Below are 27,670 nucleotides of genomic sequence, written 5' to 3'. Positions count from 1 at the left end.
TTTGCCCGAAAATTAAACATGTATTCCATCAAATTGGCTTGCTTTGAACAATTTGATGGAGACGCATGATTCAATGTTCAAGAAAAACAAAAGATCGTTGACTGTTGAATTCAACAAACCACGTGACTCCAACTCCAACAACACTTTAGGTTTAAAAATTCAACGTTTATTGCCCCCACCAGATGAACTTGAAATCCAATAAAAAGAAACTCTGACATGCTCAGTCAGATTTTGGTGCGGATGACCTTCTCCCCGTTACAACGATAACAACAAAATTTTCTCTGCCAAGGTCACGTACCATCCGCCGGCTGCCATGTTTGTGTTAACTAAATTACTGCCACCCCACGTTACAGCCAGACCCAGCTTTTGGGACGTCCCGAAACTGCAAAGTCCATCCAAAAGGGGTAACAACCGCCGAAAAAAAACAAGCAGCAACGTTCGCCAGTCAACAACAAATCGCCACGTCGGGCTGATTCATCTTCCCGGTAGTTGCCGGCCAGGTTGGAGCTGCAAAGTGCGGCAATTTGAGCGATTGAAAATTGCCACTAGAGGTCAATCAGGAGTAGCGCCGTCGCCAACGATGAGACAACGTGAATTGCCGGGCGAGCTGGACTAATCCGTCCGGCATTAGGCACGAGTTTTTGATTTAATTCACTTAGCAATCGGTTTCGCGTGATGACTCTAGAACCGGGGATGGGGACCGAGAGTTCCCTAGAGGAAGCCGCGGTCACTCCAGAACTTTATTCCAGCGAAGCAAGACGATAAAGTGATGTAACGTGCGCTCTCTCTCTCGAAGTGAATCTAGTTTGGTGTTTGATTTCCTGAAACGCAACGCAAGGTCACCTACCCACACACGATGGACATCAGATCCTGGGTAAGGAAATGAGACACCGTCTCGTGGGAAAACCAGGGAGGGAAATGGATTGTGCAATGTTTTGCTAATGTTACGCTATACGACGTAGTCGGAAAGCACGTGAGTAAACACTCCACCGTCGGAAACTCTCACTCTCTTTGGCGGGCTCGGGCCAGGCTTAATTCGTCCCTCGTGGCCAAAGAATCCTCACGAGTGCCCCACGCGACGGACACGGTAAGCTTTTCGCGAAGAAGTTCGTCTTTTCCTAGGGCAACATTTTCGCAAGCGAATTTCCCTCGGTGCAGGTCACTTTTCCGCACGACGCGACAGGTGGAAATTTGATCGCCGGTATAAAAGCGTCCCGCAGGTGAATCTCCGGCCTAGTCGTTGTTAGTTTGCGGTTCAAACATGGATACGATCTCGGTGGAAGTCGAGGAGGAATTTTGCGAGGAGACCAACTTTGAGTCACCATGTCCGAGCCCGCTGGAGGGGGACAAAGTGCTCAACATGGACTTTCTGACGATCAACGGGCGCTTTACGCCCATGTCGGGTCAGGCCAGTGCGTGTTCGACGAGGAGTGTCAGCCTGGCCACGACGCCGATTCCACCGGAAATGCTCGGTGAAGGCGAGCAGGAGGAACAGGGGGAAATAGTGATCAATGTGCAGCCGAAGCCGAGCAGGCATTTGTTTGAGAGTAGTGGGCGGACGACGCCGGTTTTCACGTGGAATCCGTTGCCCACCGGGAACAGCATTGTGTACGCAAAGGGCAAGGATAATGAAGTGAAATTTAAGAAGGTGAATCTAGATAATTTTTAACATCCATATTGAAAATCACGAAAAACGAAACTATTGGCACTACGCCCCCCAGGGCATGGCCTTCCTCTAACGTGGGATTTCTGCTCCAGCGCCTCTGACGAGACAGGAGAAACCGGGACCGACGTTTTACTTCACCATCCGATAGAAGCTCAGTGGATAAGGCGGGAATCGAACCCGCGTCTCATAGCATCATCGGGATCGGCAGCCGAAGCCGCTACCCCTGCGCCACGAGACCCACTATTGAAAATCACAAAACAGTCAAATTAGACTCCAATTCGTGAGATATTTGATGATAATGTGCACTGAATCAGAATGACACAGCAATGAAAACATGGAACAAAATACTCAGTCTGGAACCGGATTAAAAAAATCCAATTATAGTGTGGATAAGCTCCAATATCAGAAGAGAGGTTTAATTGCAAACAAATAGGGCAATTCAAATATGAGCTTTATGTGCTTCGATTTACTACAACATTTGCTTCTTTTAATTTGTATGTAGTCTTTGTTTTCATTCCATAACTATCTATTTTTATGATTCAGCACTAGCATGTTAAACAGAACTGACTCCAGAAAGTGGTTTTACTGGCTTTTGGGAAATTTTGAAAAAAAGACTTGGTTTTCCAAAGGCCTCGAAAAACAATCACTTCTGATAATTATAATTTCAGACATCGAATGCCGAAAAAAATTTGTCATTGTAATTTTTGCGACCCCTAAACTTCATTAAAGTGATTTACAGTGGACTCTCTGGCTGTCGACCTTTTCGATATCAATATTGCTCCAGGTGTAAATATTTTTTTCAGTCCCTTCAAATAGATTGCTTTGATTTTTCGTTCTATAATTTGATAACCCCCGCTCTCGACCTTCTCTTTAACATCGACAACGAGATAGTTCACTGTATGTTTTTAAATCCAAGATGGTGGCAAAAATGGCGGTGATGAAATTGAAATAGTAGTTTATGCAACAAGTTGCAAAAAGAGGATTTTTTCAGCACGAGTCGTACATTTATCCCACGAGGTTCACCGAGTTGGATAAATACGAAGAGTGCTGAAAAAATCAAGTTTTGCATCGAGTTCCATTCAACATTTTTTGCAATTCCAAAAAATACACACTGAGTGAAATTTTATGTCAAATTTTCATGTATTTTGTCAATAAATCGTTTAAATCAAAAAAATGTTGAAAAGTGTTACTTTTCGAAACAAGTGCTGAAAAGTTCAACTTTTCAGCACCCATTTAAGTGCTGAAAAGTAGAGCTTTTCAGCATTTAAGTTGAAAAGTGTTGCTATTTGATTTTGTTATTTTTGGTACAGAAAAGTAGGCTATTTCGTCGTTCAAGAATGACAGGAAAAGTAAATAGTTTCACGACGGAATTGCAAAAAAGTGCATTTTGTTATTTCATAGGCAATCAGCTATTCAAATTTGACTGAAACGGTTTTGCTGAATTCAAATTGGATATTAAAAACAGAAAATCAAAAAAAAATCCAATGCCAATCGAGGCTTCGGATAATTGAGCCGGGACTGTAGTTAACAATGAGTAATCAAATCAAGAATTATTATAAATTTATAAACATTTTAGAAAATATGTTCATGAAAATGTTATAAATTTTAAGTAAAACTAAAAATTTGAAGAAGGATCAAATCTAAAAAAAATCATCGGTCATGAAATTTTTAAAAGGAGATTTTCTGATTTTACTATCCCCCTGCAGTTTGAAGACGATTCCACGGACACGGAAAGCTCCGCGGTCAGCGACGCCGAGGGAGACGAAAGCGCCATAACAGCCGAAACCACCCACAAAAAGCACGATCCCTCGAACTGCTACCCAAACTGCGATGTGAACGTGTGGCTGCGATCGTGCGAGCAAGAAATCGTCGAACCCATCGCGGGCGAAGTGCGCGGAGTCGTGCCGGAGTGGCTCAACGGAAGTCTGCTGCGGAATGGGCCCGGAAGTTTGAAGGTCGGCGACATGACGTTCAACCATCTGTTCGACAGCTCGGCACTTCTGCACAGGTTCAACATCGAGAACGGACACGTGACTTACCAGTGTCGGTTTTTGAAGAGCGATGCCTACAAGAAGAACAAGGCCGCCCAGCGGATCGTGGTGACGGAGTTTGGGACGAGCGCGGCGCCCGATCCGTGCCATACGATATTTCATAGGTGGGTTCCATGGTTTCGTCAGAAGGTTTCTAGTGCTGACTTTGTTTATTTCTTCCAGAATCGCTGCAATCTTCGGCAAGCCCGGTGAGAACGTTTCGGATAATGCGATGATCTCGATCTATCCGTTCGGAGATGAGTATTTTACGTTCACCGAGAGTCCGATCATTCACAGGATTGATCCGGAGACGTTGGAAACGGAGGCGAAGCTGAACTTGTCCGATTACGTGGGTATCGTGAATCACACGTCGCATCCGCACGTAATGTCCGACGGTACAGTGTACAATTTGGGCATGTCGGTCACGAAGACCGGGCCAACGTACACGATCATTTGCTTCCCGAACGGGGAGCACATGTTTGAGAATGCTCGGATTGTGGCGTCGGTTCCGGCGAGGTGGAAGTTTCACCCCGGATATATGCACACTTTTGGGATAACGGAGAACTTTTTCGTGGTGGTTGAGCAGCCGTTGAGCGTGTCCGTGCCGCACATGTTGGTTAGCCAGATCAAGAACGAACCCATGGTGTCCTCAATGAAGTGGTTTGAAAAGCAGCAGACTTACATTTACTTGCTGGATCGTGACACTGGAGAGTTGAAGCACACGTTCCACGCGGAACCGTTCTTCTATCTGCACATCATCAACCAGTACGAGAAGGAAGGTCACGTTGTGTTGGACATTTGCTGCTACAAGGATCCGGCAATGTTGAACTGCATGTACGTGGACACCATGAAGAACATGCAGCAGAATCCAGACTACGCAAGAATGTTTCGCGGAAGACCACTGCGGTTTGTACTGCCTTTGAACTACGAAGAATCGTTGAAGCGATCGTCAAGTGTGTTTTCCGCTTCGAAATCGTGGACTGGGTTGATGAAGAGGTTGAGCGTTGGAGACGATCTGGATGCGGATGACAGCTTGACGTTGAAGAACTTGGTAACACTGGAAAGCATGAGTGCAACGGCTTACGTCATGCCGGATTCAACAATATTCTGCAAACCGGAGCTACTCTGCAATTTGGGCTGCGAGACGCCGCGGATCTACTACGAGGAACATCTGGGCCGGGAGTACCGCTACTTTTACGCCATCAGTTCGGACGTGGACGCGAGCAATCCGGGCACGTTGATCAAGGTCGATGTGGTCAACAAAACCAGGCTGACCTGGTGTGAGGAGAACTGCTACCCGAGTGAGCCGATCTTCGTTCCGGCACCGGATCCGCAGTCCGAGGACGACGGCGTCGTACTGGCGGCCATGGTTTGGGGTCGCGACGAGGAGAACCGCGTCGGGCTGTTGGTTCTGGACGGAAAGACCTTCACCGAACTTGCGCGCAGTGAGTTCGAAACGCCCGGACCGGTTCCCAAGTGTCTGCACGGCTGGTTCCAGTCGTCGACGTCAAAGAAGAGTCAATAATTGGTGTGAACGGCACGTATCAATCAGATACGATAGGAATCAATCGATTTTCTCGACGACCGCTTGTGTATTAATGTTTGCATAGACACGTTGTTTCATTATTCACGTGACGATGGAAAACACATTGTCACCATATGTGCGGTGGTGACCGGATTATTCACTCTTGATGATGAATGTTAGAGCTTAGTTAACACAATTAGATACACATTTTCCAGAGCCGCAACTGTGTTCTTATTTGTGCAAAGAAATGTCTTAATCTATTGGTTGTTTGGTCGAGACGGTGGATACAGCTTGTTGTTCTCGGTAGAAATAATAGATATCTTGTGCTGAACGTATTAATTTCACGGCAGATCAGCTCGGATTTGCGCGTAGGAGTTCGCTTTGGATAGTGTGGACTTGGTGTTGTTTTAAAAGGCTCAGATTGAATTAGTCATTTACCGGGTGAAGTGCGATTTAACAAGTTGAAATGTGGAAGAAAGTGGTGATATTCTTGCTTATTTGGGATTCAGCGTACAGTGCTAAACTGAGTGAGTTTTTCGTGGAATAGCCCATCAATTAGAGATTCTCAAGCAATCATTTCAGTTAGTCGCCTTGACCGAGAGTCAATTCTGGATGCCGAAAAGAAGCATCGAACTGGTGGTAACGCGTATCTTACCGAGAGGGAAGCACAGGCAAATGATATCGTAACGAGGCTCCGAAGTAAGATTCTACTGGAAGGCATTACCAACTCGACAGGATTTGCTCCGGCGATGCACTTTTTCCAGGCAAAACCCCTTATTGAGAGCAGTCCGATTTTCCGTATGCTGAAAGCCATGCCGAAAGGGTCGGTTCTACATTTGCACAATACAGCAGCTGTTAGTTCCAAGTGGGTCATCAAAAATTTGACCTACCGTTCAGAGGCGAAACTTTGTGAGGTTAATGGAACAGTGTTTTTTACAGTTAGGTATGAATTCTTGTAGGTTCTTTAGCCACAGCCAAACAGACTGAAATCTCTGTCAATTTGATGTTTCGAAAACTCACCTCAGCAATGTTAAATTAACCACAGCTTTTTGGCTCTGGAACAACATTGATGAAGCAACATTAAAAAAGGGTGCAGAAGGCGCATAAACATTTTGACAGCTGCATCTTTTTTACAAAACACAATTTAACAGCAAATTTCACACTTCGAGGTTAGTGTAAGAATTACTTTAAACATGCCAGCTGTCAAAATGTTTATCCGAACTAAAAAAGGTGTCAAACAAGTTTAAATGAGCTGTGGTGAATTGAAGATTGCCATGGTGAGTTTCCTGTAATTCAGCTTGATCATTTTTCAGACAATCCAAATTTTGCGACAGTGAACCTCATAAAAGTATCACCAAACTTCGAGCGCAAAATGCATCGGCAGAAGCGTTCGATCTCTGGCTGGAATCCTTCATCAACCTTAAACTTCGGGACCCGGAGCTTATGCACACCGACGTGAACACCGTTTGGAACGATTTCCAGCAGATGTTTGACGCCTCCAAGGATCTCCTGATGTACAAACCGTTCTTCGAAGACTACCACCGTCAGATGCTGCGAGAATTTTACGACGACAACGTTCAGTACATCGAGCTACGGGCGTCGCTTTCAAAGGTGTACGACGCGAATGGAAAAGATTACAACGAGTTTGAAATCGTGAAAATAATTTCGGATATTGTGGACTCTTTCAAGAAAGACCATCCGGACTTTTTTGGAGTTAAGATCATTTACGCCAAGCATCGATCGATTGATAACGAAACCGTGGAGTCTTTCTTGGAGAAGTTTATCACTCTCAAGTAAAATTCATAAAATTTATTGTAAGACTTGTTATTAATCTCAATTTTTCTTGCAGTCAGGAATTCCCCGACCTCGTTGTTGGTTTCGACCTCGTCGGTCAGGAGGACATCAACAATCCGCTCATCCTATTCACAGATCAGTTGCGCAAATTTGAAAAGACAGCCCCTTACTTTTTCCACGCTGGAGAGACAAGTACCATACGTCTTACCCTTTCGAGAAAAAAAACTAACCCCGCTTCAATTTCAGACGGTTACGGCAGCGAGGCCGACCTGAACCTAGTCGATGCCGTGCTACTCAACAGCCGTCGCATCGGCCACGGGTACTCACTGTACAAGCACCCGGTCCTGTGGAAGATGGTCAAGCAGAAGGGTATCGCGCTGGAGATTTGTCCCCTGTCGAACCAGGTGCTGCGGCTCGTGACGGACTTGCGCAACCATCCGGCGGTTTTCTACGTGTCCGAGAGTGTCCCCATCGTGATTGCACCCGACGATCCCGGCTTTTGGGACAGTGCAGCGGTTGGCTTCGATTTTTACTATGCGTTGATGTCGCTGGCTCCGCACTCGGCTGGGATTGGATTTTTGAAGCAGATCGTTTGGGATTCGGTCAAGTGTGTTTGGTTGAAATTGCCAGTTATATTGCGTTATTTTATTTTTGATATTTTTAGGTACAGCACATTAACAGAACCAGAAAGAACACAATACGCTGAGTTGCTGCAGCCCAAGTGGGAAGCATTTTTGGACTTCATCATCGGCAATAAAGTGTTGAACTATTAATCACCTTCCTCGCTCAACTTTTGAACCTTTTGATCGATAAAGTTCTGGCAGCATATAGAGATCTGGTTGTAGCACCGTCTATAGGCTTCAATGCCTTGTTCCTAAAACAAAAAAAAAATCACTTTGATTGGATTTCAAATAAAACAAACACCTATTCCTCACGTAAGGATCCATCCACTCCCCCAACAGCTCCACTTTCGCCCGACACCCTTCGGGCGCAATCCGCTTCAAATAACTCAGATTACTCTCGTCCATCGCGAGGATGTAGTCAAAGTTTGAAAAATCTTCCACGCGCACCTGCCGCGACACGTGACTCGAGCCGAGACCATGCTCTCGCAGCACTGCAAACGTGTTAGGATTTGGAGATCGTCCGGCGTTCATGTCCGAAGTTCCGGCACTGTCTACGGTCCAGTTCAGTTGCTTCTTTGATTGGAGATGATTTAGGACGGCCTCGGCCATCGGTGAGCGGCATGTGTTTGCTGTTGAAAATCGGAATTTTAAATTGTTGAATAAATTTAGGGAGAAATTTTTACTAAACGTACCGAAACACACGAACAGAACCAACATCTTGCGTGAGTTTGAACAAATTTGCCGATTGAAGGTAGTGAAACAGAACTAGCCAAACGGTATTTATATGAGATTTGATAACAATCCATTGCATCGCATTCATCATCTCCGTTAGTTAGAAAAAAAAAAAACATTCAGGACGTTGATATTGTTTGGACTGCACTGATCTTACGTTGAATTAAACTTTTTCCACAAGACTTTCTCGGGAAGCAGAAACGCACGCAGATTATGAGCTTTGTTGAATATTTCTACAATTAACAGGAAGAATTGATTCAATATTGTTCTGTAGGACATTATGAGAAACGCTTTTTACAGTGGACTCTCCACGAGACGATATTTTATGGACTTGTTACTTCATGAACTGGTGAAGTATTCCGTAGAATTTAACTTTTTTAACCCCTTCCCGCCAAGAGCAAAATCGAGATTTTTTACGGTTTTCACCATCAGGGACCATCCACAAACCACGTGGACACTTTTCAAGAATCTCAAACCCCCCCTCTCGTGGACAATTGTCCATACAAAAAAAAACTTTTTTATATGGAGCGTGGACAATCGCCATACTCCCTCCCCCCCCCCTAAAGTGTCCACGTGGTTTATGGATGGTCTCTAACTCGTGACTGGATCGACCAAATTTGATGAAATTTTAATAGTTATAAGCCAACAATCTATAAAAACAAACGCAAGTTGAATCAGGTTGAAAAAATGCATGGTTGCAGAGAAATTTAGTTTTGAAAACAAAAATTATTGGTGCTCTGGAGTATTCATGGGCGTTAGAGGGTTAAATGAAATATATTTAATTACATTTCTTCAACATGTCTAGTGGTTTTACTTTTTTTTACACAATAACGCAGGTAAAATTACACAAAAAGATGTAAAATGTCAGATTGAAGGAAATTTGTTTAAAAATACGCCCTTAAAAATGAATCAATTTGGAAATCTGTGGCTAGATTTTTTTATAATTTTGAAAACTGAACTGTTTTTTAAATGATTTTTTAAGAATTCCAAGCATGTGATACAATAATTTGAGTATCATATTTTGGGAATTCTACTTTTTGTGATGAGTCGTTAAATGTGATAGTCGGTTTTTTCCCATGTCCTTTTTTACTAAATTGTCCAATTTTTGATCATACAACTTTGCCGAACGCACCAAATCAACCAAAAAATCCATTCTCATGAAACATATTTCTGTAAACATAAAACATCAATGAAAAAATAGTTTGAAAATTCATAAGACCAACTGTTCTGCTGTCTGTGGAATCATTGAAAAAAAATATATATTTGAAGAAATTATTTTTTTTGTGAAAAAAGAAAATCTTTTGCGACACTGTTTTGTGTGTGTGTGTGTCAACCAACCAAACGGGACCACGTGGTCGCTTCTTACAAATTGAGTTGTTTCCATGTATTTTAGATTTTACATCCTATACATGCAAATAACTCGCATAGGCATTTGGAAGGTGTTAGCTCTGCCGAGCTTCGGTGACCCATTTCTACGCAGGCTAGCCGTGCGCGAGGTACCTCAGCTTGAATCGACAAGCCCCGCCCTAAAGAACGTTGGCATCAATCGGATTCAAACGTTATTTAGAACTTCCGAGACCTTGTCAATTAGACAAAGACCCAGCGCGTATATAGTTTATAGTAATAGTATTCCTAATTCACCAATCCAAAGGACGGGGGATCGAACCCCGGTTCGAGCGACTTTGATTAGAAAATCTTTTGCGACACTGTTCATCGTAAATTATCAGCAACTCAAACTTATTTTTAGCTAACTGAAACATGTTAAAATAACTAAAATTGATTTGAAATTTTGAAGTTTTTTGAAAAAAATAACCTGATTTTTCGAGCCGATTCAAATCCGGGAACCGGGGTGTAGGCGTAAGCGGGGTTGCCTCTCACCCAGTCGGCTTGGGTTCAATTCCAGACGGTCCCGGTGGCATTTTTCGAGACGAGATTTGTCTGACCACGCCTTACGTCGGACGGGGAAGAATCCCGGGGTGGATGGAAGCTTAGGTGTAAAAGAGGTTTGCAATTGCCTCAACAAAATCAAGCTTTCGGACCCCTAGTTTCGAGTAGGAATTTAATTTAATTAAATCGGCTCGAAAAATCAGGTAACAGATTTTTTTTTTCAAAAAACGTCAAAATTTTGATTAAATTTTTCTTATTTGAACATGTTTAAGTAAGCCTAAAAATTGTTCGAGTTGCAGGTAATTTACGATGAACCGTGACAAGATCAAGTGAGATTCTTGAATTAGCAGAAGTAAAAATGTTGGATCAGAAGATTTAAGAGAAATTTTTGAAATTCAGGGTAAAATGTGCTTTTTCTGAATACCCATTGATTCAAGGATTGGTTTAGTTTATTGTTAGTTTATTTTAGTTTTAGGTTAGGATATGTTTTCTCAACTTTTTTTTCTTCATTGTACCTAGTGTTACAAAAATGGCAAATCATATACTTTTAAAGTTATAAAAATTAACAGTGTATAAATCACGAAAAGCAAACTAAAGCTGAAGAGCCACAGATAACCACTTATTATGTAAACTAAATGTAATTATTATAAGAAAGATTCAATAAAGTATATTTAATTCAAAAAAAAATACGCAAAAGTTTTTTTTTTCACAAAAAAAATCTTTAAATCTTAATTTTTTATTTTTACCAAATCTGAGGCAAATTTGAAAAAAAAAACAACAAAATTTCTAAACATCATGTACCGAAACATAGTGTTCTGAAGCGTATTATATTTTGGGATAATCTGTACTGTAATTGCAAAATCAGTGACGTTAAATTGTCTTTTTACGAGTTAAATTTGAAATTCAATAAAAAAATTAATTCAAACTGCTTGCAACTGCCACAGTTGAGTTCAGTTTTTTTACATTCAAGCATTCTGAGGCAAAGACTAATAAAAATGTTGAAATTATGTTTTCATAGATCTTGATTATTTATTTATTAGGAAGATAATCAAAATGTTCAATTTGATTGTAAATATAAATTAAATACATTTGTAACATGATTAAATCTATTCTGATCACCAACAATTACTAAATATTGTAACTTTAAGATAACTAGCATTTATCTGTTATAATTTTTAAAACATAAACATTCTAATCCGGACACAACACTCCAAAGTAGTTTGAATCATCCTGGCCAGAGCACGCTGTTCTGTTTTGCTCGATAAAATTTCGACAGCAAACTACAATCTGATTGTAGCATCGTTTGAAGCCACGAATTCCTTTTTCCTAAAATTTAAATCACAAGTTTGATTGAATAAATTCTTCAATTTGAATTCTGATTACTCACAAAGTACGGATCCACAATGATCCTATCCGCCTCCTCCATCCGGTACTTCCCCAACAATTCAATCCTCGCCCTACAATCCTCCGGCGCCAGTTTCCGCAAATCGTACAGGTTGCTCTCGTCCATGCCGAGAATGAAGTCAAACTCGTAGAAATCTTCGCGCCGAATTTGCCGCGAAATGTGCCGCGACTTGAATCCGTTTCCCCGGAGCACCTCGAGCGATCGCGCGTTCGGCAGCCCGCCCACGTTCCAGTCTGCGATGGCCGCACTGTCCACGGTCCAGCCGAGGGCCGGCTCTTTGGCCAGCAGGTGCCGCATCACGGCTTCCGCCATCGGCGAGCGGCACGTGTTGGCTGGATGTTGGTCGAGTTGTAATTTTAGATGGTTTTGTGATGAATTTAGTAACACTTACCTAAACAGACGAAAAGAATCTTCATCTTTGGTGAGGAGCGACTAGGCAGCTTGAAAATACTTGTTAAACTGAGCAGTACTTGTGGCGTTAACCGTGACTCATATAACCAGTTTCATCATCGGAACTAATCAGTTTCACGATCTCTGTGTAGATCAGAAGGTTTTAAAAACATTGCCATCTGGGACAGATGTGCTCGGTAGGTGATCCGATAGGAAGTGCATGTTTGGTGACGAAACACGTGTACAAATTCCTTGTTAATCTTTGAAACAATCTTTAACTTTATACATAACTCGTCTTGTTTATTGTCTAATGTATCACATGAACGTAACTAGAACCTGACCTGTCAGATTTTTAACCACTCCGCTTTTGCTGGATAAAGTTACGACAGCATATTACAATCTGGTCATAGCATCGTCTGAATCCGTGTATGCCGGTTTCCTGATATTGGATAACAATAAGTTTATCATTTCCAAACCTTAATAAATTTAACTCACAAAGTATGGATCAAAGATGATCTTGTCCAACTCCTTCATCCTGTAATCTCCCAGAAGTTCAATCCGCGCACTACAATCCTCCGGAGCCAACTCTCGCAAATCCCTAATGTTCCCCTCGTCCATTCCGAAAATGTAGTCAAACTGCCGGAAATCCTCCTTCCGAATCTGCCGTCCAACGTGGTCCGAATCGAGCCCATTTTCCCGCAACACTGCCAAACAGCGTGGCTCCGGCGATCTGCCCACGTTCCAGGTCGCGATGGCCGCACTGTCCACGGTCCAGTCCAGCTGTTCCCGGGCCAGGGCGTCCTTCAATACGGCTTCGGCCATCGGTGAGCGGCACGAGTTTCCTGGAATTTGAGGGATGCAATCAGCGGCAGATGGCTTACGGATTTGTAAGGATTTAGAGCTCCAATTACCGATGCAAACGAACAGGATCTTCATTTCAGCCCGGAACAGCTGCTGGTGCTGATTGTGAAATTCAACAGCGTCGAAACTTGCAACAGAACGCACTAAACTCAGCTGTTTATCTCATTTTTGCTCTTGAAATGTACACCAGACTCGTTTTGCAATCTGGGTAGAAGTGCCTTGCTGCGATAGAGTTGAATCCTTCTAATATGACGATGATATCATTTGAATGGAACCATGTTTAGTCAGCTCTATAGAGCTTTATGACGTTTCGCGTACGCACACTAGCGCACCATTTAATTTTGCTGGCCGGACAAAATTTAACCTCACTTTCTTCTCGTGTACGTACACGCAATACATGCGCACGTAGATATCTCTATACTCAATAGACAGATCTTCTCCAACATTTTTAACCACATGTTCTACCAACTCGCTCTCTTCCCTCCCAGAATACAGCTGCAGTAGATCCGCCAAGTTCACCCAAACACTCTGAAATAACACAAGCACCCTAAACCTGAAAGAAACCCATTCATTCTTGCCACGAAGGAAAAAGAGAATCGAGAGAAACTCGCATGAACAACTGCTCGGAGATCAAAGCGCCCAACCGTCCGATCCGGCACACCGGACAGGTATAATCTGTGTGTGAGAGAAGCGTAGAATGAGATGTGGGAATGTGAACCCGAAATCAACGACGACGACGACGACCGACGAAGGTGCGGCTCAAGAATGCAACCCCCCATAAAACTGTACAAACCCAATCATACCTGTATGGCAGAGGAAGGGAGAGTCAAGTAATGAACGAAAATTTACTGAATGGTGGATTGGACGGACGGACGGTGGTTCTTTCCCGTTTTCGATGTAAACATTCGTGGAAGGGCCAATGTCGAGGTTGTGTTTATAGATGGTGATGAGCCGAGGATGAGAAAAAGTCGGAATGAGCTCAGCAGAGTTGAGGCTTGGGACGACGACGACGACGAGATAACGATGTGTCTGGCGGTACCTGGGTGATCTGGAGGAACACTTGTTGGGTCGAGCAGATTGTACAATTCTAGAGTTTTTTTTGATTAGGTCCTATAAACATATGAAAGACAATAGTTTATTGGTCCTTTTCAAAAAAAACTCTGGAATTTTTCTCGTTTTTCAGTTTTTTAAAGATTGTTTTGAATTCTGTAGATTTATTTCGAGTTTTTACTAATACAAATCAACTGGAAGGCATCGAATTGTAGATTTTTAGATCTTGTTTTGGTCATAATATTGCTACGAGTTAAAATAATTTCATTTTAACAAAATATGGCATTTCAAAACAATTTTATCAAATGCAGCAATACACTGCCTTCAAATTGCCTGTACCGTAATTGTGAGATTTTATTGTGCCACCCACAATTATCAAACACCTGAATTCAACTTATAATTTAACTTACAAATAATTATAAAGTACAACAAAGCTTGAATTTCAATAGGTTTCAATTATTTTGTAAGAAGAAGCAAACCTGAAAGTACCAACGCTTGTTTGCATCAGTTAGAAAAAAATGTTCCAAATTTATGGATTTCAAGGGTTAAAGATTTTTTCAAAAACTTGAAATAAAACGTTTAAATTTTCTGTTGGTCCATTAGGGTGGAATCGAGTTATATAAGAAAATTGAAAATGATAAAAATATAATTAGCAACACATTTTTGGGGTCGCTTTTAGGGTCCAAAACAACCTCCCACAATTTAGGAGCGATTTGTTAAGCCCACGATTGGCGCAAAGCGAAAGAAATTTTTATGGAAATAACTATGGGGAGTCTTGCATTTTCAGATTTTTGAATTTACAAAGCTCATGTTTTATTCTTTTATGAAACTAACACTGTAGAAGTATAGCCCTGGATGTCCTAACAACTCTCCCGAAGACAGCATGGTGCTAAATTGCGTCACAAAAAAGATACAAAGTTTTCAAAAGTAGTGTAATAAATAATGAGTGAAACTCACATTTTCTGCCAACACTGCCAAAGGAACCATGAAATACAAAACAAACATGATTGTTCTTATATTTTGATGAACCTTACGTAAAATCGTTACGGAGAAATGTTCAGAAGATATTATTTAGTTAAATTGCACCCCAATTCCTAAAATATATTATACTATTCGAAAGTTTCCGCTTGACTTGGCAGTGTTGGCAAAAAGTATGATTTATACCGAGTATTTTGAAATGTCTCTCTTGAACGCTCGGTAACTTTTGTTAGAAGCAATTTAGCATCATACTGTCTTTGGGAGAGTTGTTCAGGACATCCAGGGCTATACTTCTACGGTGTTAGTTTAATAAAAGAATAAAACATGAATTTTGTAAATTGAAAAATGTGAAAATGCAAGTTTTCCCATGGTAATTTCCATACAAATTTCAGTCGCTTTGCGCCAATCTTGGGCTTAACCAATCGCTCCCAAATTTTGGGAGGTTGTTTTGGACCCTAAAAGGGACCCAAAAAATGTGTTGCTGAAAAAATCAATTTTCGATTCCACCCTATTGGTCCCATTGTTATTTTATTTATTTTTATTTATTTGTGTATTTTTTTCATACCGATTTTCTGTCTTCTGCGAAGTTGTAGGTACAGGGAAGAAGAATTCCAGAATGGGCAAAAAATCTTGGACCGAGTTATGATTTTTTGAATCAATACAGATTTTTTTCAAAAAATCGAAATATTGGTCGCAAAAATTTTTCAACTTCATTTTTCGATGTAAAATCGAATTTGCAATCAAAAAGTACTTTAGTGAAATTTTGATAAAGTGCACCGTTTTCAAGTTATAACAATTTTTAGGTAACTTTTTTGAAAATAGTCGCAGTTTTTCATTTTTTAAAATTAGTGCCCATGTTTGCCCACCTTTGAAAAAAATATTTTTGAAAAGCTGAGAAAATTCTCTATATTTTGCTTTATTGAACTTTGTTGATACGACCCATAGTTGCTGAGATATTGCCATGCAAAGGTTAAAAAACAGGAAAATTGATGTTTTCTAAGTCTCACCCAAACAACCCACCATTTTCTAATGTCGATATCTCAGCAACTATAGGTCCGATTTACAATGTTAAAACATGAAACATTCGTGAAATTTTCCGATCTTTTCGAAAAAAATATTTTCAAAAATTTAAAATCAAGACTAACATTTCAAACGGGCCAAACATTCAATATTACGCCCATTTGAAATGTTAGTCTTGATTTAAAATTTTTGAAAATATTTTTTTCGAAAAGATCGGAAAATTTCACGAATGTTTCATGTTTTAACATTGTAAATCGGACCTATAGTTGCTGAGATATCGACATTAGAAAATGGTGGGTTGTTTGGGTGAGACTTATAAAACATCAACTTTCCTGTTTTTTAACCTTTGAATGTCAATATCTCAGCAACTATGGGTCGTATAAACAAAGTTCAATAAAGCAAAATATAGAGAATTTTCTCAGCTTTTCAAAAATATTTTTTTGAAGCTCTGAACAGGCCTTGAAGTCATTATATTGAAGCATAAGCCTATGCATGTACAGAGCCTCGGAGTGTCTGTTTGAAAAATTACTAATAAACGATGAACATAACTTTCTAACAAAACATCAATGTACTGATAAATTCAAGTAGATGGAAAAATCGACAAAAAAACTTTATAATTTGTTCTCATGAATTGCTTATGATTGGAAAAAATGCAAGAAAAAATATAATCGTCATATTAAAAGATATCTTAAACAATCATAAATAATAGGATGTAACAAAACTTCATTTAGAGTGGACATTCGGTGTCCTAAACTACATTAACACCTAAACTCCCAAGCTCGAGAAAAAGGGGGAAATTCCATACAAATTCCCCCTTTTTCTCGAGCTTGGGAGTTTAGGTGTTAAAAAGTATCTCCGACCAAACTCTGACTTCTAGGGGAAATAAACCCTTTCTCAGCCTATTTATATTATCGGCCTATCAGCACTTTGATCATGAATTACAGCTTTTATTAAGTGTTCCATAGTACCAAAAAGCTCAAATAAGTCTGAGCAAGTAACTCTACATGGTTGATATATCTAAAAATGTTGATTTAATAGCGGAAAACTGCAAAAGTGATGAACGGCTTAGAGTGATTAAAATGGCCATATTTCCCCTACTTTTTTTCCCCCTACTTCATTTTCTGAGTAAATTATAAATTAATTGATTTCCAAACGAATTGAAAGAAGCGACAGTAATTTTTGCATGCCATTCAAATTGCATTGATACGTCTTCCTCAAATCCACCCCACGGTAATCACAGTGTTACCTCGCGCTCATTAGAAGGGAAAGATGGGAAAAGAGACTTACACAGTCAGTCGTTCAATCCCATGTACACGTACGGGAGTGTGTACGGTGTACGTCGTCGTCGTCCGTCCAAACGATAATCTCCGTCCATCCGCCGCGGCGCACTCGCGCTCTTCGTCCACCAGGTCGTCCGCGAACAGGTGTCGATGCTATACGGGTACGAAGCCAGTTAAGCCAGTTAGCCGCACGAAAGACCAGCCAGCCATAGAAAGAGCGTTTCAGGCACACATCAGTGTTTAGTCAGTCAGTCAACTGGTTCTCCAGCTTGCGGAAGCTCGTGACAATTTTTTCTTTGAGTGCGCGTAACTTGGCGCGCATTTCACCGTTTCGTCGGTTGTTGCGGGGCTGAGGTGTGGAAAATCGAGTGAAAATTCGCGTCGAAAATTGGTGGAAATTATCGATTCTTTGGAGGAAGGTCCGATTTGTCACAGCAGCCGATTGATCGTCAACTCGCCGAGTTAGTGTGAGTGAGCGGGATTAACGCCATTTCACCCCCTGTCCGGATCAGCACACATACAGCTCGCTCTGGAATGACGACGACGTCGTTGACCACGATCGCGCAGTGGGTCCAAGTCCAAGTGGCGCGCGCGATCAAGTCCCGGAATGAATGAGTGAGTGAACCTCCTGCTCTCGAACGCGAAGGAGAGAGTTGAGCTCACACAGCTCGACTCGACGACGGAGTTCGGAGGGGAGAAAACTCGTTTGGCGAACGGCCAAGCATAGATAGTTTAGTTTGCGCGTTCGGCTTAGCCAGATGTGAAAAGTGTCGAGCTCCGGCCGTCGTCCGAGAGCGCACAGCGTGAGTGTTAGTGTTTGTGTGAGTGTAAGAAGTTGGGAGAAGGAAGACGAGAAGAAGAAGAAGAAGGAGTGTTATGCTGCTGTGTCATATATCGAGTTGCGGGAGAAAGAAGTCAAAGTAGAAGCAGTAATAACAGAGAAGAAGGAGGCAACAACCACGACGACAACATCAAACGACGACGACGACGATAAAGCCCATAAGAAAGCAGAAAGAAGTTGAACCGCAAAGGTGTCGACTTGCGCCGGGGATGAATCAACGCTGGAACTACGGAGCAGGTTGCTGAGCGGTGTTCGGTGCGTGTACGGTAACTCTACGGTTTCTTTTTCACCTCTCGTGTACCTTGCTTCTCTCTGCGCGGTGACTTCTACCTTCCCACAAGCCCAATCAGCCAAAGAGTATGACGACGACGACGACGGTTTTGGACTGCTCTCTGCTGTGAACCAAGCTGAGCTGAGCAGAGTGTGATGTGGATTGGTATTACCTGTTGGCTGGTGGCAAGTGACACGTTTAAAAAATTCTCTCATTAGCCTGTTAGATTTGAATTTAGCGCTCTCGTACGGGGGAAAATCTCGGAAAATCGGTGAAAATTGGTGCCATTTCGAGCGAAACGAGTCGAGAATCGGTCGCAGGTCAACCGTAATCGATCGGAAAAGCGCTCGTCCGTTCTGATTCAATTACAACAGTGTGTAATTGCATAAAGTGAAAGCTGTGCCAGAAATCGATCCCAAAAGGACGTCAAACCCCCCTCCCCGTATGGGCAGGTCAACACAGTGAATCACCCAAGTTGTGCTCCAAATTCTACCCAGTTTCAAGTGAAAAAAAAGTATGTTCAAAAGTCAAAAAGCCAGCTCAAAGAAGGAAAAATACGCAAAGAAAAGCCCCTAAATAGGCCAGTGACTCTGCGCTTAAATACTAATGTAACTCCGGGGCGGTCACATCGATATACCAGTTTTGAAAGGAATGCTTCATATGCTCACACCACACAGAAGAAGGCTGTTGAAGCAAAAGGTAGGTTTTAGTATTCATATGAGTGCGCGCGCGAGGGGGTTCGTGTGAACAAACACATCTCGAGCCAAGACCGACCCAAACGAGCTGAACTGAGCGCGCGCTCAGCAAAAAAAAAAACAAGAAGAAACCCAACTTAAGGAACCAACACCACCAACGTCTCTGAGACCCCTCGGGTTTTTGCCCGTTCTTTTTTACTCCGCTGTACGCAGCGGTCCCATCAGCATCTCGCCACCCTTAAGCGCAACGACTCTACATCAGATCCATGACCCTCCGCCAGACGTTGACTTCATCAACGGGCTCATCTCGTCGCTACGCGACAAGGTCGCTGCATTTTAATCAGTGCGCACTTATCAAACCGTGAAGACCCGAAGCGCGCTTTTTTTTCACGGTCACAAAATCGACCTTAACCTGTTGTGTGGCGGTGGTGCGTCCATCCGTTTGTTTTAATTTCCAACCTTAATTATTCGTTGGACACCTGTCGGTGTCGTCGTCGTCGTGACGAGGGCAGGGCATTGTTCTCGGAGTCGTGTGTTTGAATGGATGCATTTTTCGTTTGAAATTGTTTCGAGCCATATCAGGCACATGCTTCGAGGGGAGAGAGTGTTGTGTAATTTAGAACAACAAAGGCTGTTACGCGGGGAAGCCTTATACGCGCCACCGTGTGGAGTGGAAAGGCACGGACAGTGGCCAGCAAACAAATAAACAAACGAAACGATTTGTCCGTGAGGTGCGGTGTGTGTCGCAGAGAATTCAACGTAATACTTACCTGATAAACGAACTTTGTGTTTTTTTGAGTTGGGTGGAAACAATTGAATAACGAGCGCTGGAAAATGTGCATGTAGGGGAAATATACCCATTTTAAGCCTAATAAGCGGTCGTGTTTGAATGATGCTGGATAATCTGGAGTGTTCCTTGAAATTTACTAAAACCAAGTACACCAACGAGTAGAGCAACTTTGTGTGAGCATTTCTGTTTATTTTCACTTTTATTAAAAGTTATGCTATTCCTTTTACAAGCATTTAAAAAAATATTTCAAAAGTGCATTCTAATCAGTCGAGTGCATTAGGCCACGCCCATTTTTCTATTGTCAGCTTAGTTCTTTTTTTCTTCCAACGCTCTTTTGGGTCTGCTTAGTGCTGCCAAAATTTATGAAATTTTAAGCGAACACTCACGAAAGTAGCATTTATAGAGAAAGTTTCCTGACAACACCACAAGCTCTGCTGGTGGTGTTGGTGGCCACCCCTTGTTCTTTATTTGCCTTCGCTTCTCGCTCGGTTTTCTTCAGCCTTTGATTGGAATGGGTGGTCAAATTTGAAACGTCAAAAGACTTGGTGCGTTTGTTTTTTTTTATGGCGCTTGCTAATTATTTACATGTTTCGGGATCATTTTTCAAGTGAGTGACTAACTAATGGGCAAAAGAAAATGTTGCCGGTAGTTGGAAGCAATTTTATATCTTAAGCGCTTTGAAATCAGTAGCGCAAGTGAAAAGATATTGATGGCGACTTTCGTTAGGCAGTTAACCTCTGATCTTGCGTGTGGATGTGTGTGCCACCAAATGATGAGAAATGGTCTCGCAAAATAGAAATTATGATCAAAAGTGCATTAAATTTGATCTTTTTGGCCAGTAAATGGCATAAATTTGCGTGCTTACTCGAGGCAGTGCTGTTGCTGGTAAGTTTATAGTCTAAATAGTATTTTTGAAGCTTTAATCGAGCATCACACTCTCCATATGACGAAGATAGGTGTTTGATTAGAAAGGGTATATTTCCCCTACGTTGAGTGGTACTTTGGATGGAATTTTTTACTGTAAGGGGAGTGATTATCGCTAGAAGATAGTGACAAAAATAAAAATGAATTAAAGTTGAGGTCTGACATAAAAAAAAAACAAATTAATTGAAAACAAAACAATTGTATTTGCCCCCCTCCCCGCCCTTTTTAAAATTTCTTTAAAAAAAATAGGCAAATAAAAAATACTTATTGCATTAAATTAAAATTTTGATATAAAAGGCACAATCGGTTATAAACTACTAAGAATACATTGTATAAAATTGTACTGTTATCTGGGGCGAATCGGGATATTTTTAGAGCATTTAGGTTTCAAATTTGAAAATCAATGTATCAATGTATGTATTGCTCTTTGTTTGTTCTTACCGGAACCATTAAAAAATATCGAAATATTGTGAATTGAAAATATGGTATTTTTTTTATCAAAAATTACACTATTGGACTTGTCAGTAAATTAGACTTCTGAGTCCACAGATCAGGAAAATACCTACAAGTGGAATTGATAGATTTGAGATTTATCCGCAAAATTAAGAATACAAAATAAATACGTGCGTAATGGTTCGGAATCATACTGACCGTGGTAGAGAAGTGTTCAAAGAACTTCAAGATGCAGTTTTCATAAAATTTTGAAAGGTTTAAAAAGTTAGTTAACTATAACAAAGAAAATATTGATGAATTAATGATGAAATGATTTGAAATCGGAAAACGGAATGCATTTTTTGCTTCTTTGGACAATTTGCCACAAGGAGAAGATTTAATGATTTTGTAAATAATAAATTTAATGTTATTTTCGAAACACAATTCGAAAAAAAATTAAAATAATAGGCATTTTCAGCAGAACAAATTTTATATAAAATGTGAAAACTTTTGATTAGTGCTTCGAATTCAGTTTAAAATGCAAATGCAGCAGTCGATCTTCTCGATATCATTCTTGCTCCAGCTGTCAATATTTTTTCTGTTCCTTCCAATAGATTGCTTCGATTTTTCGTTGTATAATTCGATAACTCCCGCTCTTGACGGTCCCTTCAATATTGATAACGAGAGAGTCCACTGTATAAATCGATATATTTATTAACAAAACTAGTTAAAAAAAAAAAGCAAAACTTTGACTTTTTTCCCCTTTTTTCATACATTTGTGTGTATTTTATCAAAAAGCTAATGAACTTAGTAAACTAAATAAAAAACATTTTTTTCTTTGAAACTATAGCACCAACATTTGATGTAAAATAGTAGTTTATGCAACAAGTTGCAAAAAGAGGATTTTTTCAGCACGAGTCGTACATTTATCCAACGAGGTTCACCGAGTTGGATAAATACGACGAGTGCTGAAAAAATCAAGTTTTGCAACGAGTTCCATACAACATTTTTTGCAATTTCGAAAAACACCCATTGAGTGAAATTTTAAGTCGAATTTTCATGTATTTTGTCAATAAATCGTTTAAATCAAAAAAATGTTGAAAAGTGTTACTTTTCAGCATTTATTTTGAAAAGTGTTGCTATTCGATTCTGTTATTTTTGGTACAGAAAAGTAGGGTATTTCTTCGTTCAAGAATGACAGGAAAAGTAAGTAGTTTCACGACGGAATTGCAAAAATAATATTTTCAACGCAGCTATTTTTTTAAACACTGTTGAAAATCAAAAAGTTTGGTGAAAAGAAAGTTTGTGGAAATTGCATCCATTTCAGTGCAGAAAAGTTCAAATTTTCAGCACATGTATCGAAAAGTAAAATTTTTTGCTACTGTTTTGGTATCGGGGAAACAAAAGCTTCACTTTAAAATCTGTTATCTTGAATTATTTATTTTTTGCTAGGTTACTCGTTGCAAACCTTGTTTTTATTTCAGCACTAATCATATTATTCCAACGTATACATGTATGACTTATTTGGAAAAATTCTCCTTTTTGAAACTTGTTGCTTACACACAAAAAATATTTCCGAATGTTACATCATTTATTATGTAACACTAATGAATGACTTATGACGTGCAACATTAAACATTTTAAAAGGGCGTAATATTGAATGTTTGGCCTCTTTGAAATGTTAGTCTTGATTTGAAAATTTTGAAAATATTGTTTTCGAAAAGATCGGAAAATTTCACAAATGTTTCATGTTTTAACATTGTAAATCGGACCTATAGTTGCTGAGATATCGACATTAGAAAATGGTGGGTTATTTGGGTGAGACTTAGAAAACATCAACTTTCCTGTTTTTTAACCTTTGAATGGCAATATCTCAGCAACTATGGGTCGTATCAACAAAGTCCGAAGAAGCAAAATATAGAGAATTTTCTCAGCTTTTCAATTTTTTTTTCAAAAGTTGGCAAACATGTGCACTAATTTAAAAAAATGAAAAACTGCGACTATTTTGAAAAAAGTTACATAAAAATGGCTATAACTTGAAAACGGTCACTTTATCAAAATTTCACTAAAGTACTTTTTGATTGCAAATTCAATTTTACATCGAAAAAAGAAGTTAAAAAATTTTTGCGACCAAAATTTCGATTTTTTGAAAAAATCAGTATTGATTCAAAAATTCATAAATCGGTCAATGATTTTTTGCACAACCTGGAAATTTCTAAAAAGTTGGCATTTTATGTCCTCTAAATTAAAAATAGTGTTTTTTTGCAAATCAAGTTTTAGTGATAAAAAGTTAAATAAAAAAATCACAAATTTTTTTTACCGTGTATTATTTTTTTTCAGTGTAGTCCGTATCCATACCTACAACTTTGCCGAAGACACCAAATCGATCAAAAAATTCCTTCAAAAGATAGAGATTTTTGAATTTTCACATATCATTTATGTATGGACAGCTGCCAAATTTGTATGGAAAATTATATGGACAAACTAATGATGCAAAATGGCTTCTTTGGGCATACCCAAGGCACCAAAAAAGTTTCAGTCGGATTAAAAAATACAAAAATTAAAGTTGAAGAAAAAAGACCGATTTCGTAGAGAATTGCTCAGCTAAAACGATAATGATAAGCTAATAAGTGTCCGGATTTCGAATCATGACGTTATCTAGAGTTTTTTTTTGAATAGGTCCTATAAACATATGAAAGACAATAGTTTATAGGTCCTTTTCGAAAAAAAAAATTCTGGATATTATTCTATATATCTTCATTCTCTTAAAGCTGTATGCTTCAATGACATTTTTCCTCGATATTTTTTCTAGCTTGATGAATCCTTTCCTCGATGGCCCCTTGGATTTCATTTGCTACAATAATATGAACAGGATGTCAAAATTTATTTTTCCCATCGCTTGCAATGATATTTTATTTTAAGAAACGGAGGTTTAATGGGAGTTTGACATTCATTTATTTTAGTTTTCTATAATGGCTCTCTCTCACATAGATGTACATCAGGAGAAATTAAATTGAATTGAACCTTAGAACGATGCAATATTAACTGATGCTTCTTTATTCGATTGTCCCTCTGATATTGACAACCAGCAAAAAATGAGTACTGCTATACTGTAAAATTAAAAAAAACAGAACTTATTTTGATAACGCCTTGAAAACCTGTGGCAAGCAAAGTAAGTAAATTTTTCCCATGACTAATGAAGAGTATTGGAGCCGCATTTACAAAGCGGATTCAGTGGCTATTTCTTAACTTAATGATAACATGTTAAGGTTAATGTTAACATTTCTTAGGTCGCCTTCTCTAAGGTGTCGTAATAAGGTCCAGCTTGTGACGATACACTACCTTCCCTTTACTAAGCAATCGACTCCAGAAGAGAAAAGATCACCAGTTGTGTTGGTCCGAGCCGGGATTTGAAGCAAACATCATTCCAATATCCACAGACTTCTGAGTAAAAAATGTAGTGAATTGAAATTGCGCGTTGGACCCAACCTAACCTCAAATTTTCATGAAAAATCATGAACCCATCCGAATGATCTCCCCATTACCCGTTATGACCCTTTTTCCCCTCAAATCCATCAACCTAGAAAGGAAAAGAGTTAAGGAAACCCACTAAACGCTCGTTAGTGCGCCATTTCCCTTCAAATCCGTGCCCGTGGTGGCTCTCACCTCTCGACATTTCGATTTCAACCAGCAAACCACGAACGCGCGTAACGCGGCGTCACATAAAATCTCCCATAAACGAAATTGAGTAAGAAGGAAATGGACCACGGCTCGCCGCACCAAAAACGCAAATGCTGCTTGCTGTTTTTTTTCTCTTCTCTTATTTCATTTCTTTCCCATCGTAGTAGCCGTCGTCGTCGTCCGATGCAGATGTTTGTGCCAAAACAGAGAAAACTCACACACATGTGAGCGCGGCGTGTAATTAGGTGATTATTTCTGGAGAAAAAAAAAGCTCGCTCACAAAATTCCAAACCGCGGTTGAAATTAAATGAGCTTGATTCGTCAGATAAACAGTCGGTGTGACGTGTGTTAATTTCTTCAAACGGTTATGGCGAGCTGAACCTTTGGCCAGAGCAATTAATCGGATTATCTCCGCTAATAGGTCACTTTTGGGTTGAACTCTGCGCCATCGCGAGTCGTAACCGCCAAAAATAGGGATGCACAACCACCCAACAAACACTCACTCGCACACACACTGGTAGATCAGCTGGTTGAAGTTTGTTGAAGATGCTGGAATTATCTCGCCGCGAGTTTGTTGTTGATTTTTGATTGCAGCAGCAGCAGCAGCGGTTCAACAGCGGCCGGTTCGGTGTGAGTGAGATGCAATTTTGATTTATTTAGTGTGTTTTTTCGGCACACCGAATCGGTGGCGATCGATATTAATAATAGAATTGCTCGCAATTACACCTACTAGGCGCGTCATGTGATTGTTGGCCCCGAGTGCGTGTGTGTGGGCAACCGTTGTGGTAGCATAAATGGCTGAATTGGTCCTAAATGGGGGTGCTGATTGTTGGTAATAATTGGTTAATCTGGGGGAGGTGGTCACTTTCGCTGGTGCAGTGTAATGTCTGACACATTAGGAAAGCTATGAAACATTTTCAACAAAATTGCTTGATTTTGAGTCCCTTATGACCAGCAAAAAAAAGCTTTTTTCAATTTAAGAAAAGGTGTGCGGCTAACTTGAATGAAAGTGAAACTTGATTTCAAGTTCAATAACGTCATGATTCAAAATCCGGATACTTTATTTTTATGTTCTAATCAAGCAAATTTTTATATTTGTGCTTTTCGAGTGTTTTTGAAAATAGTACAGACTCGATTATCCCAAGGCCTCGGAAAAAAAATTACTTGAGATAATCGAATCTCCGAATAATCGAATCAAGAAAAAAAAAACATTTTTCGTTTCGTTATTTTTAGTTTTCGAGCTTAAGTATGACCTCTAAACTACTGTAAAGGGATTTCGAATTTTTAAATCCAAGATGGCGGCCACAATGGCGGTTGATGAAATATTGAGAAAACACTTTTTTAAATTTTCAAGTCAATCAACCATTTAAATTTGATTAAACTGGGGTCGAAGAATTCGAAATTGATGTTAAAAAAAGAAATAAAAAAAAAGAAAAAAATTGTTTGTTCATGATTTAATTATTCGAATTATTATTTAACCTTCGGATAATCGAGGCTTCGGATAATCGAGTCTGGACTGTACCCTGGACTCAAGACTGTTTCAAAAACAACCAGAAGGCAAAAAAAAAAATTGTTTTATCGAACCTCTTTATAAAAAACTCCAGATATAAACTTTAACTTTATTTAAGTAGGTTTGGGCTGCATATTTCTGGTTTTAAAATAATTTAAAATTCCTGAAAAAGCATAAAAACTTCATTACATTAATTTTCTTGCAATTAACTTTCTTGCAAACATTTATTTTAAAAATGAGAATGAGAATGAAAAAGGGATTCTTACTTATGGGGATATTTACATAAAACTCCCAAACATTTTTTGAATGTTTCTCAGAAAAACTCCACAACACTTTCCATTTAAATTTGGCTACCATAAACTTTTAAAAAAATTTGCAGCTGTTCAAATTTGAAAAAAAACATGCAAAATGACAAATGAAAAAGCATAGAAAATATTTAAAAAAGAGTCGGGAGATTTGCTTGATTGAAATCAGTTTAAATTACGCACTTTCCTAAGATTTAAAGACAATCTTAAAATATTTGCTCTTGTCATTTTTATTTTTTATGTATTTTTTTGTATATGGGTAATTCTCCGCCAACTCACACAGCAGTTGCCCCGACCCCTCTTCGATTTGCGTGAAACTTTGTCCTAAGGGGTAACTTTTGTCCCTGATCACGAATCCGAGGTCCGTTTTTTGATATCTCGTGACGGAGGGGCGGTACGACCCCTTCCATTTTTGAACATGCGAAAAAAGAGGTGTTTTTCAATAATTTGCAGCCTGAAACAGTGATGAGTTAGAAATTTGGTGTCAAAGGGACTTTTATGTAAAATTAGACGCCCGATTTAATGGCGTACTCAGAATTCCGAAAAAACGTATTTTTCATCGAAAAAAACACTAAAAAAGTTTTAAAAATTCTCCCATTTTCCGTTACTTGACTGTAAAAAATGTTGGAACATGTCATTTTATGGGAAATTTAATGTACTTTTCGAATCTACATTGACCCAGAAGGGTCATTTTTTCATTTAGAACAAAATTTTTCATTTTAAAATTTCGTGTTTTTTTCTAACTTTGCAGGGTTATTTTTTAGAGTGTAACAATGTTGTACAAAGTTGTAGAGCAGACAATTACAAAAAAAAATGATATATAGACATAAGGGGTTTGCTTATAAACATCACGAGTTATCGCGATTTTACGAAAAAAAGTTTTGAAAAAGTTGGTCGTCATCGATCATGGCCGTTCATGGTCACCCGCGACAGACACGGACGACGAAACAAAGAGAAACGCAAAAAGTAACTTTTTCAAA

General features: G+C 39.7%; 6 protein-coding genes across 12 annotated transcripts in view; 3 read left to right on the top strand and 3 right to left on the bottom strand.

Moving 5' to 3' along the window:
* The first annotated feature begins 395 nt into the window (after positions 1-395).
* On the top strand, positions 396-5,437 carry LOC120425068 (carotenoid isomerooxygenase). 2 transcript variants are annotated; one of them, XM_039589442.2, is made up of 3 exons: positions 396-874; positions 3,373-3,821; positions 3,880-5,437. In XM_039589442.2, exons 1-3 carry the CDS (start codon positions 857-859, stop codon positions 5,219-5,221), a joined length of 1,809 nt encoding a protein of 602 aa, XP_039445376.1. In that variant the 5' UTR covers positions 396-856; the 3' UTR covers positions 5,222-5,437. The 2 variants fall into 2 exon arrangements, with proteins under 2 accessions (XP_039445376.1, XP_039445375.1); XM_039589441.2 differs by lacking the exon at positions 396-874 and adding an exon at positions 953-1,648.
* Positions 5,438-5,552: 115 nt separating this feature from the next.
* Positions 5,553-7,961, top strand: LOC120425071 (adenosine deaminase 2-A). Its single transcript, XM_052709406.1, has 6 exons — positions 5,553-5,748; positions 5,804-6,164; positions 6,535-7,014; positions 7,071-7,207; positions 7,262-7,622; positions 7,680-7,961. Exons 1-6 carry the CDS (start codon positions 5,688-5,690, stop codon positions 7,786-7,788), a joined length of 1,509 nt encoding a protein of 502 aa, XP_052565366.1. The 5' UTR covers positions 5,553-5,687; the 3' UTR covers positions 7,789-7,961.
* LOC120425069 (low molecular weight phosphotyrosine protein phosphatase-like) lies at positions 7,876-8,850 on the bottom strand. The gene is made up of 2 exons (XM_052709416.1): positions 8,331-8,850; positions 7,876-8,267 (listed from the first exon to the last, which is right to left on the bottom strand). Exons 1-2 carry the CDS (start codon positions 8,353-8,355, stop codon positions 7,876-7,878), a joined length of 417 nt encoding a protein of 138 aa, XP_052565376.1. The 5' UTR covers positions 8,356-8,850.
* Positions 8,851-11,230: 2,380 nt separating this feature from the next.
* LOC120425066 (low molecular weight phosphotyrosine protein phosphatase 1-like) lies at positions 11,231-12,194 on the bottom strand. Its single transcript, XM_039589439.2, has 3 exons — positions 12,054-12,194; positions 11,645-11,994; positions 11,231-11,583 (listed from the first exon to the last, which is right to left on the bottom strand). Exons 1-3 carry the CDS (start codon positions 12,076-12,078, stop codon positions 11,449-11,451), a joined length of 510 nt encoding a protein of 169 aa, XP_039445373.1. The 5' UTR covers positions 12,079-12,194; the 3' UTR covers positions 11,231-11,448.
* On the bottom strand, positions 12,178-13,122 carry LOC120425067 (low molecular weight phosphotyrosine protein phosphatase 1-like). Of its 2 annotated transcripts, XM_052709413.1 has the most exons (4): positions 12,964-13,122; positions 12,548-12,894; positions 12,394-12,491; positions 12,178-12,196 (listed from the first exon to the last, which is right to left on the bottom strand). In XM_052709413.1, exons 1-3 carry the CDS (start codon positions 12,986-12,988, stop codon positions 12,405-12,407), a joined length of 459 nt encoding a protein of 152 aa, XP_052565373.1. In that variant the 5' UTR covers positions 12,989-13,122; the 3' UTR covers positions 12,178-12,196; positions 12,394-12,404. The 2 variants fall into 2 exon arrangements, with proteins under 2 accessions (XP_052565373.1, XP_039445374.1); XM_039589440.2 differs by having other exon boundaries at positions 12,181-12,491.
* A 4,169-nt stretch (positions 13,123-17,291) lies between these two features.
* The window catches only part of LOC120425072 (uncharacterized), a 34,233-nt gene continuing 23,854 nt past the window's right edge, over positions 17,292-27,670 (top strand). Inside the window, exons 1-2 of one of the 5 annotated variants that reach the window (XM_039589458.2) lie at positions 17,292-18,348; positions 18,592-19,052. The gene's annotated coding sequence lies outside the window, so the exon portion shown is untranslated. The other 4 variants (XM_039589456.2, XM_039589459.2, XM_039589455.2 and 1 more) reach the window with 4 other exon arrangements.

The sequence above is a fragment of the Culex pipiens genome, chromosome 1, assembly GCF_016801865.2.
Source record: "Culex pipiens pallens isolate TS chromosome 1, TS_CPP_V2, whole genome shotgun sequence".
NCBI classification, from domain to species: domain Eukaryota; kingdom Metazoa; phylum Arthropoda; class Insecta; order Diptera; family Culicidae; genus Culex; species Culex pipiens.
This window is presented reverse-complemented; position numbering and strand designations above follow the sequence as displayed.